The sequence below is a fragment of the Meriones unguiculatus genome, chromosome 1 (genome assembly GCF_030254825.1).
Source record: "Meriones unguiculatus strain TT.TT164.6M chromosome 1, Bangor_MerUng_6.1, whole genome shotgun sequence".
Lineage (NCBI taxonomy): Eukaryota > Metazoa > Chordata > Mammalia > Rodentia > Muridae > Meriones > Meriones unguiculatus.
In genome coordinates this window covers 125004456-125015580 of record NC_083349.1, presented here as the reverse complement: position 1 = coordinate 125015580, position 11125 = coordinate 125004456, and the positions used below count along the sequence as shown (strand labels likewise).

General features: G+C 41.8%; 1 protein-coding gene across 1 annotated transcript; it reads left to right on the top strand.

Moving 5' to 3' along the window:
• The first annotated feature begins 1554 nt into the window (after positions 1-1554).
• Positions 1555-1902, top strand: LOC110564075 (glyceraldehyde-3-phosphate dehydrogenase-like). The gene has a single exon (XM_060379785.1). It carries the CDS (start codon positions 1555-1557, stop codon positions 1900-1902), a length of 348 nt encoding a protein of 115 aa, XP_060235768.1.
• Positions 1903-11125: the final 9223 nt, after the last annotated feature.

The following is an 11125-nucleotide window of genomic DNA, read 5'->3' as shown; positions in this document are numbered from 1 at the left end:
CCCACAGCCTCCTTCGTCTGCCCAACCTGCCCACAAGCATTGCCCGTAGCTCCTGCTAAATTCTTAGGAATCTGTCCACTCTCATTCACTCCCACTCTCATTCACTCTCATTCATTCTTGTTGGGACCACCTCTCAGATTTTAAGGACTAGCTTGGCCTCGTTGCTGGCACCACATTTAGGAGGCATTGCCTAAAATGGCCCTATTTTTTAACATTGTTCATATACTCAAAATGTCCATGTCCCACTCTGTATTTATAGCTGACAAAAGGACTCTGAGAGTATATTGACAGTGGCCGTATTAACACATAAAGGTCACACGAACAGCCAGTCAAGGGGAGAGGAGAGGTACACGGGGCAGAACCCAGAGGAATTCTGAACGTGGAACTGCCAGGTCTCCTTTCTGACAGGGTTGTGAGCACAAGATGTGGGTTTCTATTCAACGAGCAGTGCTGACAACAAATGCACACCAGATACTGTAGTGTTCTGAGTGTTTATGGAGCTCAACAGAATCACCCTAATTACCACATGGAGAATTGTACCTCAGATCTTAGTCTCCATCCCATCCTCAGGTCCCAGATGTTATCAGAAGCCAAGGTCCCATCCTAATCATACTATGTAGTTCTCTGTGCATAATCCAAAGCCAAGACAAACAAAAATTATTTTATCAGTAATTATCTCCAAGGATAGGGGATGACATCAGGAGCCAGATACCAGACTTCTGGGTTAAAGTCTCTTGACCAGAATGAAATGGTCTTCTTCTAAAATCATACAACACTCTTAAAAGATCTCTTCCAGATTTGTTTTGTTCAAATGTATTCTCTGTCCTTCTAATCAATGGATCTTTTGAAAACTGAAATGTGACCAGATCCTTCACCTATTATACTTTTTTTTTTTTGAAACAGGGTTTATCTGTGTAACCCTGGCTTTCCTGAACTCACTCTGTAGATCAGACTCATGTCAGACTCACAGAGATCCACCTGCCTCTGCCTTTGAGCGCAGGGATTAAAGGCATGGCCCACTACAGTTCTGTCAGATCTAAATTCTCCAGCATGGCTTAAGGGATCTCAGAGGGAGGGAGCGCTAGAATGCTGGCTAAAGAAAAGAGAAGCAGAGATACCATAGAAACAACATATCACCTTGTTGACTTTTAGTAAGTATCATCTGAAGCATTTCACAGGAAAATGCTCATCTATACACAATCATTTGGTTCAGAAAGCTGATGTGGAAAGAAAGTGCCATTACATATGAAACTGGTTTGCCCTGGAGTTGGTCTGCTTAGACTGAAATATTTTAAGGCCATCACGATCTTCCAGGAGCGAGATTCTGCCAACATCAAATGGGATAATGCCAGTGCTAAGTACGTTGTAAAATCTACAGGGGTCTTCACCATGGAGAAAACCAGGGCCTATTTTAAGAGTGAATCCAAAAAGGCCATCCACTCTGCCCCTTCTGTGGAGGTCACCATGTTTGTGATGGGTGTGAACCATGCAAAATATGACAGCTCACTCAAGATTGTCAGCAGTGTGTCCTGAAGCATCACGTGCTCAGCCCTCATGGCCACACTCATTCATGACCAGGTTGGCATTGTGGAAGGACTCATGATCTCAGTCCATGCCATCACTGCCACCCTGAAGATTGTGTGGATGACCCTTCTGGGAAGCTGTGAGGTGATTTCTATGAGTGATGGCTGCAGGGTTGTCCAGAACAGCATACCTGAATCTATTGGCACTGCCAAGGCTGTAGGCAATGCTATCTCAAAGCTGACCAGGATACACACTGGCATGGGCTTCCATGTTTCTAACCTCAGTGTATCTGCTGTGGACCCTACATGCTCCCTGGAGAAAGCTGTCAAGTACAATGACATCAAGAAAAAAGTACAGCAGCCATCAAAGAGCCAGTAAGGGCAGTCTGGGCCACCCTGAGGACCAGGTTGTCCCCTAAAACTTTAACGATGATTCTGGGGCTAACATTGCACTCAATAGCTTTGTAAACCTCTTTTCCTAGTGTGATATTAAATACAGCTATAGCAACAGAGTGGTGAAGCATCTAAGGAGTAAGAAGCCCTGAACCAACCACCCCAGGACGACTAGGAGAAGAAGAAAGAGGCTCTCAGCCACTGAGGATCCCTGTCCCAACTCAGCCCCCAACACTGAACACCTACTCTCACAGTTTTCATCCCAGATCACCAGAAGAAGAAAGAGGGATTGAGGGAGCCCTACTCTTCTGAATACCATCAATAAAGTCCATCACATTCACAAAATAAATAAATAGATAAATAAATAAATAAGAAGAAAAATAAAAACACAGCATGGCTTCAATAAGGTAAGTCAATGAGCTCTGTCAGTCCCTTCCGGTATTTGACTCTGTATGGAACTGAGAATTTACTGAGAGGTTTTTGTTTTGTTTTAATTTTATTTTTAATTATGTGCATGGGGTTGTGTGTACATGAGTGCAGATGCCTGCAGGGGCTGAAAGTACCAGATCCCATTGCAGCTGGGGTTACATGGCTTGTGAGCAGTTTGATGGTGGTGTAAGGAATCAAACTTAGGTCCTCTGGAAAAGTAGTGCATGAAAGGACATCTTTTCAGCCCCCGCTGAAAAGATGGGAGGTTGTGTAGATGACCATAACCCGTTCTTGCTTGGGATTGAAATTTAGAAAGCTAGAGCATGTCAGCTTCTGTGGGAGCATTGCTTCTCTGTGCTATGGACGAGTTCCCTGTGATCTGTGTTTAATGGTTAAAGAAGAGGATGTGTGAATGTCTTAGGATTGGGGCATAGTGAGGACTTGATCAGCCTAAAGGCAATTTTACCAAGACTGAGTGAGGACTGAGTAGCCATGACATCTCCAAGTAAGACTATAGAAAGCCTCCTTTGGGCCCATATCTAATGGGTTAGAACTAATGCAGAAAATTCATTGGTGACAGTATGGAGCAGATAAGAGTTTTGGGGGCCATTTAAAAAATTCACTTTTGTGTGCTCAAGTAAACCATACTCAAAGAAGAATTGAGCAGTGATCTGAATTTCCCTTAGCAATGAACTGGGAGAGCCCAGGAGGAACCCACTCCCGAACTCAGTGAAGCTGCACATGACTCTTTTGTGCCTTCATACACTTTTGTGCCTTCATACACTGACTTTTACTTTGCACCCCATAGAAAGATATACTGTCTTGCTAGACTGTTAGTGTCACTGGCATTTAAAATGTCCACCCTGACTTTCATGTATCCCAACACTTACCACTGTCTCTGTGCTTGGGACCCACAGCCACTGTGGTCTGGAGCTGTACCTCTGCCAGCTCCAAATGACTCTCACTAGACATAGCTCATGGCTTGCCCAAGGTCATGCCTGTCTCATGGTCTCCCTTGACTGGGTTTTTCTAACTAGCTTTTGTCTCTGTTTTGGATGAAGAGAGAAAATAAATAATAGCTTTTGAAATTATTCTCCTTTATAATACATTCAAGTGTTTGGCAGCTTAGAGAGAGAACTTGATGGTAATCAGGATACATCAGCCATGGATGGCCATTTATTGATCCCTTGGCTTTCTCTCCCTCCATTATTGTTTTGTAGGGTTAACTTTGATAATCCTTGAAGATATCTTTACTTACAGACTTCTAATTCACATCAGTCATGGAAATTCAGCAGCAGCTGGACTAATTCTTTCAAATAAAGGACAGGTAACAAGGGAAGAACATTATGAACTGTGATCCAATGGAAAGGGATGATCATGGGGGCAGAAAAGAGATACAATTATGGTATACAAAAGTGTGGACCAGGGCTTGCACACAATCAGAGGACACAGAAAGAAGAAAACTCCCCAGTTAAGTGTTAATGATATACAGAAACTTTCCTCGTTGCAAAGAAAATCGTGTGGGTGTGGAGGAAATCAGCTTACCCTGCAACATGCGGGTAGTGGCATGCATGATTCAGAGAATGTGAGAGGAGATAAGGCAGAAGGCAAGGTTAGAGTCAGATGTCAGGCCAAGGAAGAGCACGAAATGTCAACTTAAATGAGGTTGATGCTACCCTTCTGGGCAACAGAGAGCCTGTCACCAGCTTCAGTGGGGCATGACTAAGAATGGGGAGTAAATTAAGAAAAAGGAAATAGAGAGGTTGGAGAGAGGACTCAAAGGTTAAAAGCTCTTGCTACTCTTTTGGAGGGTCAGAGTCTGGTTCCTAGCACTACAATGCACGTGCACATGTATATGACATACATACATACACACATACATACATATACACACACACTTTAAAAATAAATCTTTATAGGAAAAAGAACCCAAAGAATGAGCAAAGCCAGCTGGCCCACTGATTCCAGTTTCCTTACATGAAGATTTCAACCATGAACTGAAAAACACATTTTGCAAAATGTATCTCTTTTCACACATTTGCTCTCTGAACAATATGCTGTCACAATCACAACTTTGTCCAGAGCACCAGTATCTACACTCTATTGGGCTCTGTATGTAACTCATAGTGATTTCAGGAATGGGGTGGGATGTGTGGGTTCTATGCAAATTTGCAGTGTGTCATTTTAGATAAGAGTGTTGTGTCTGCAGATTCTGCTCTCCAAAAAAAGGTCCTGGACACAGTCCTACAGAACATGGGGAGCTGATGTGTAGAGTGAAGGCAAACGTATTTTCTGACTCAAGCTCATTGTTTACTTCTACTTTTGTCTCCACCAATGTCCTCTAGCCACACCATTACATCTCAAATGGAGCACATTGCTCTAGAGGTATGCTTTCCAAATTTAGGGGTCTGACAGGGGACCAGGATTGATTTTCCATCGACTTTGAATAGGAACCTATCTTCATCTCTGAATTGCACAGGCAGCCACGGTTCTTTCTGGGAGCCCACCAATTACGGCCCCCGACCCATGTACCCAAATAGCAGCAACCTAGTGCCTGTGATCTTTCTTCAGGCAAAGGCTGAGACTCCATTGGTTCTCGGAGAGGTTTCCTCGAATCATAATTTTCATTTGGTTCCCAGTTCCCAGCCAATGACAGAACTAGCATTTGAATCATTAAAAGGATGGAGGAAAACCCATCTTCACCCATGTGAGTCAGCCGAGGGTTTCTCCAAGAGAATCCAAAAGCTGAGGCCAGGTGAAGTTGTTCTCTCTTCTGGAGATGTCCTTCTTCAGGACACAAGATTCCAGGTTGTCTGGACTTTGGACTCTGGGAACAGAATCAGAAATCTCCTGGATTTTCAGACTTTCAGTCTGTGTGTGTGTGTGTGTGTGTGTGTGTGTGTGTGTGTGTGTGTGTGTGCATATGTGTGCAAGAGACTGCATGGACATGTTTGCAAGCATGTAAAGCCTCTGTAACTTATTTTTTTTATAGAGGGTCTTGCGCTGAACCTGGGGTTCATGTTTCCTTGGCTAGGTTGGAAGAAGGCAGTCTCCAGCAATCCTATCCCTGCCCTCCTCAGAGCCAGGATAGCAGGTATACACTAGACTCCGACTTGTTATGTGCATGCTGAGACATGGAGCTTAGTTTTCATGATTGTGCAGCAAACTCTTTTAACCAACTAGTCAGAATCATCTCTCTAGCCCCAGAATTCCATCTTAGAGCAAAAGCAGTCATTCCTTCCCCTTGGCTCAGAGGCTCCTGGTCCAAGCCTGAGACACACTGTCAACTGCCCTCGTCCTCTAGCCCATGATGGGGCTTCTCCTCCATAGTCTCATGAGCCAGGAACTAGTAAATTTTTTCATATGACTACGTCAGTACGTGTATCTATGTATTTCTTATTGTCTTGGTCCCTCTGGAGACCTTGATTAATATGACACCTGTCAATCTGTCATTACAGGAAAATACCCATGCCTACTCACTTCCTTTGTCCATATTTAGAGTGACTTTATGTGATTTATTTTATTTTTCCTAAAGCTGTCAGTTTTTCTTATGTATCATTGATGTTTCCCCAAGTGCCAAGAATACACAATGAGTGAAAGACAGCCTCTTGATGAAAGATGTTGGGAAAACTGGATATTCATATGCAACGGAATAAACTTGGACCTATATCCTATACTAAGCACAAAAACACACTCAACATGCCTTAAAGACAAACTGAAGACCGGAAGCTGTAAATCTCCAAGAAGAAAACATAGGAAGAAAGCGCCATAAAATACAGGCTTGGCAATGAGTTTCTGGCTGTGACACCAAAAGTGCAGGCAACAAAAGCAAAACCAGACAAAAAGACAACATCAGACAAAGAAGTTTGTGTGCAGCAAAGGAAACAATCCGAAGGGAATCAGCCTCAGGACAGGAGAGAGGATTTGCCCACCCTATGCTTGCTGAAGGGTTAATGCTCATGCTTGTCATTCCTGCTCCCTCTTCATGGACCACAGCAACACTCACTTTTACAGCCATGTTTGTTTCAACAAGGATTGAAGCATTCTTCATCGAAAATCAATAGCAAACATCTTTAAAGTATGGCAGAGATCCACAGTCTGACTTTCCGGTCACATGTTGGATTAATGTTACTCTTCTCACTGATGTGGCAAAATAGTTGACCAACAAACATGAAAAGGAAGAGTGTATTTGGGCATATGGCTTGAGGATATGGCCTATCGTTGTGGTGGTGGCATGGTGGCATGAGTGGCTATGACTATGGTAATCGGAACTTGAGGTGACTAGTCACATTAGTGAATGCTGGTGCTCAGCTCACACAGTCTCCGATTTGCTTAGTTGGGGAAGACAGCCCTTGGGATGGTGCCCTCTCTCCTTAAAAATAAAGTAGTGAAGATGGACTGTGAAACTTCAGTAAACACCCTGATTCCCACTGACCAGAAAATTGTGTTTTCCTTCTTTATCTGGGGAGCAAATCATTCCTTTGGAGGCTCTCCTTTCCTTTTGCTTAGGCATCTTGGTCACCTATGAAGAGGCCAGTAGAGGATATCTGTCTGAGGGCCTAGCCTATTTCTTAGTATGCTCTCTGTAAAAATGAAGGCTCCAAGCTTCAATTTAAGTACAGACTGCTGGATCTCTGAAAATGTAACTCTCAAATTCACTTGCCTTTAATACACATAAAAATTATTTTAGACGTCGATTTTGATTTTACTGGACTTAATTGCTGGTACTTTGAGCTTCGTAGATTTCATGGAACAGCCCAGCCAATTCTCTTTCTATCTGAATCATTGTTCCCAATGAATATAATTCAGGGAGGCTGTAGAAGCTTAACAAAGAGTGTAATGACCCCCTTGATTGGTTCCTTGTGACAGGACTGAATTTTAATCAACCTGTGTCTGAAAGGTTGGAGTTTTGGAATCAGTTACATTTTCTAACCCCTTTGCAAGTCAGCATGTTGTGGGCCTGCCGCCGTCATCCTTGATTTTAAATTGGACAGTTCCCTTCTGAACTCATCTTTTCCCATAGACCTTCAGCAGCTGTAACCACTAGCAACAAGCTTTTGCTACTAAAGTCTCTCTTCCCGTTTATTTATCCCAAGCCATGGTGTTTGTCTTCAGAGTTACCATGGATGGTGGTTTTGCTTTGTTTCACTACACACTCACAGAGAGCCTCATGCTTACAGAAACCCTCTGTTCCCGGATTTCTAGTGCTCCGAGCTCATCTCTAAAGTCAAAGCCACCTACTTGAAAGTAACTATTTGGAAAACTTTCTTCTTTGGTACCAATTTCTGTCAACTTAGATGAGTGATACTATGGGACTGAACAACCTACACATTCAAGCAACAATAACAAAGACACATTTTAAAGATTTCTTGCTTACATTCAATGTCCTTTGTTGATAAGTTGTGGGGCCTTGTTGTTACAGAGTGCAAGAGGCCTTCACTTGTTTCTGAGCCCGTCTTTGACACATCTAAGATCTTGGAAGATGTTGAGTATGTGATAAAAAGTCTCTGCCCACATATTCCTCCATAAAAGCATGGGTGCTCCTGGAGATACCAATGGGCAAGAAAAGGTAGTCTTAAAGATATATTTATGATCACAAAAGAAACAAAACTAGTATAAAGCACTCAGAAAGATGCTTGGTTGATGAGATAGTTAACCACACACACACAAAAAATACAGTTCACTGACTAAAGGAACATTGAATAAAGGAATTAAATAAAAGTAAAAATACAGTGAGTAAAGGAACCAGCATAACTCAGATATGAAGTCACATGACCGGAAGAGAAAGCCAGCATAGCCTAGGGTGATATAGAGATTGCTGGCAAAATCCCACAGATGGGTAAAGTCATGTGATAATAGAACAAGTAACAACTGTAAGGAGGACAGGTGAGTACTATTTGGGTCTGGGCATGGGCAGGCTCTTGGAGAAGTTGGACAACAGAAATTGATTATGAGTTTTGAAGTTTGGGATTCAGCATACTAACTAAGCCAAGCTTAGTTGTCCAGAGCATGAAAGCAACAGTAACAAAGATAGAGCCAAGGGCTGCTTTCCATTGTGGGTGACCATAGATCTGGCCTTCCTGGCAACATATTTTGAAAGCTCATTCCTTGTCTGTTTGACCGTCCTAAGTTTTTTTGTTTTTGTTTTTGTTTTTGTTTTTTTTTGGGGGGCGATTGTTTTTAGAGACACATGTAGCCTTGGCTGTCCTGGACTCACTCTGTAGACCAAGTTTACCTCAAAGTCACAGAGATCCACCTGCCTTTGCCTCTCCGAGTGCTGGGATTAAAGGTGTGCACCACCAGGCCTGGCTAATTTTTTTGCCATGGATTTGAATCTATAGCAGCAGGATTCAGGCAACACAAATAGATTCATGGAATCTGTGACATCACCCTTGAAAAGATACAATGTGCTGCAAGTAATACGCTTTCCCAGGACCAACTTCCATAGACTCTTATTATAATATGCACACTATAATTCCGTGTGGTACCCCAATATGTCCAGACATAGAAAGAACTGGAGAGAAAACCCCTTACTTCCCTGCTATTAATCCTGTGAAATGTCTGTGCATATGCCAAAGCTTCCTCCTGACCATCAGTACAAAGGAGGTGGTGGGCTCATCCTGTCCTCCCATCAGGGACATTGTACCCATTGTGTTCCCCTTCCCAAGCATGCCACTTACACAGTGGTTTCCTTCTGTATAGTGTAGCATTCATCTACCAGGAGGGCCATTCTGAGCAGCCACAAATATTGTCTTAGACTCCTCCACCTTTAGCAAGGATCTTGGCTAGACAACTTTTCTGGGTTCACATATCATTTCTCCTCCTCCTTTCCATGGTTTCTGAGGGTAATACTCAGGCACTGGCTTCATTTCCTCTACTTAGATCAATAAACCAAGATTGAGGGCCCCAGTCTGCTTTCAATATCATGCTCTTTCAGGTTACTTCCTGTCTGCTCACTTCTTCACCAACTCCTGTACCTGATACTTTCCTTTTACTGCAGGTCTGGAGCAAGAAGTATCCCAGATCTCAGACCATCTCTGATCTTTCTTGATATCTTTGAAAACTCTTCTGTGATTATGTCAGTTCTTACATTTGCTATAAAATTTGAACTAAACACAAGTTGATCGATTATATCTTCAAAATGTATTCTGAATGTATCCTCTGTTCTCTGTCTCAATTTCTGTGGTCTTAATTAAGATTAGCATTTGATTCCATTATTCACACTAAATCAGTCTAGAGATCTCCTAATTTTCTTTTTAATTCATTTTTATAAGTAGGATCATGTTAGTGAATTATTTAATCACACATTACTTGTTTTTCCTTCATAACCGTGCTTTTCCTACCACATCTGGCTACATATTTCATTGCTCTTTAAACCATTATTAATTCCACATCATCCTTTTGTGCACCTCTGGCTATGATCCAGAATACCAGGTATTATCTGGATCTGTGGAACCTGCTGGTTCATGTTTGACAAATTCTTATTGGGTTAAAACTCCCCCAGAATTAATTCACTTTTGACCCCCAAACATACTGAGTTTTCTTTTTCCTTCTCTTGATTCATATGAACCCTGGTATGAAAACCACTAATAATGGCTCTTCCCTACATTTCACATAACTACTTCAATTTTAATGACTCTCTGATGAAATATTTCTTAAAAATATCTTTCTTCATTATACATTATAATATTTTTCTGTTCATCTTTTAAAGGTTTATTTTAGTGTGTGTGTAAAAGGGTGCGTATAAGTGCTCCAGGAGGTAAGAAGAAGGAATCATCTGTCCTGGAGTTATAGGTATTTATAGCTAGAGTTGTAAGTGTTTGTAGCTGCCCAATGTGAATTCTGGGAACTGAAGTCTGGTTCTCTGGAAGAATAGCAAGCACTCAAAACCACTGAACAAGCCATCTCTCTACCCAGCCCTATTCAAAAAAACAAACTATTTCATTTATTCTAATACAACTTATTGACTTTTTTAAAAATCAATCGGCTATGGCTAGATAATTTTTGGTTTTGGTCTTTTCTCTCACTAAGATATATTCTCCAAATGATGAATCCCTTTTCACCATTTATCCTAATCATGACTACACAGTCTGGCACACAATAAATATTTGTTGAGCAAATGACATCTTGGAGCATAGCCCAAGGCCAAGGTTGCTCCAGTCTCACCATCTGTGTCAATCAAATCAAATCGATACTGCAGATACTGCTGCAGACTTAGAAATGTACTGTCTCTAGAAGTAACAAAATGACAGATACTTCTTTTTTATTCATTCCTTCTTGCCCTCGTGTTTTAGTTTTAAAGGTTATCTATAAAATTGAAACAAATTTCCCAACAAAATGAAAGCTACACATCAATAGAAAGTCCTACCAACTGTTCATGTTACTCAGTAAACTAAAGACCTCTGCTTAGTACAGAAGGTCGCTTCTCATTAAAGTTACCATAAATACAGATTAAAGTATAACCGATCAACAGAATATATCAAAGCTACTGTGGAACAGAGACTCAGGAAAGGGTAATATTGGCCCCACATATAAATCGTGTTGTGTGTAGGTACTAAGAAGTGTGTTTTTGGACAAAATATCGCACTTTCTCTCCCACATGTCAAAATAAATAAGATGCCTCCAAGAATGCTAGGAACATTCTTGAATTTTCAGAGGGATTGCAGGCTTGTGCTGACTGCAAAATGAGCCAAGACAATACGAAGCGAAAGAGACTAAGTAAACAAGAATGTAAGAAGTCAACAGGCTTCTCAGCAGGTCACCCACGGACAGCTGGGTGC

Coding starts and splice junctions, on each gene's coding strand:
- LOC110564075 (XM_060379785.1), top strand. CDS start 1,555: ATGGCCACACTCATTCATGACCAGGTTGGCATTGTGGAAGGACTCATG.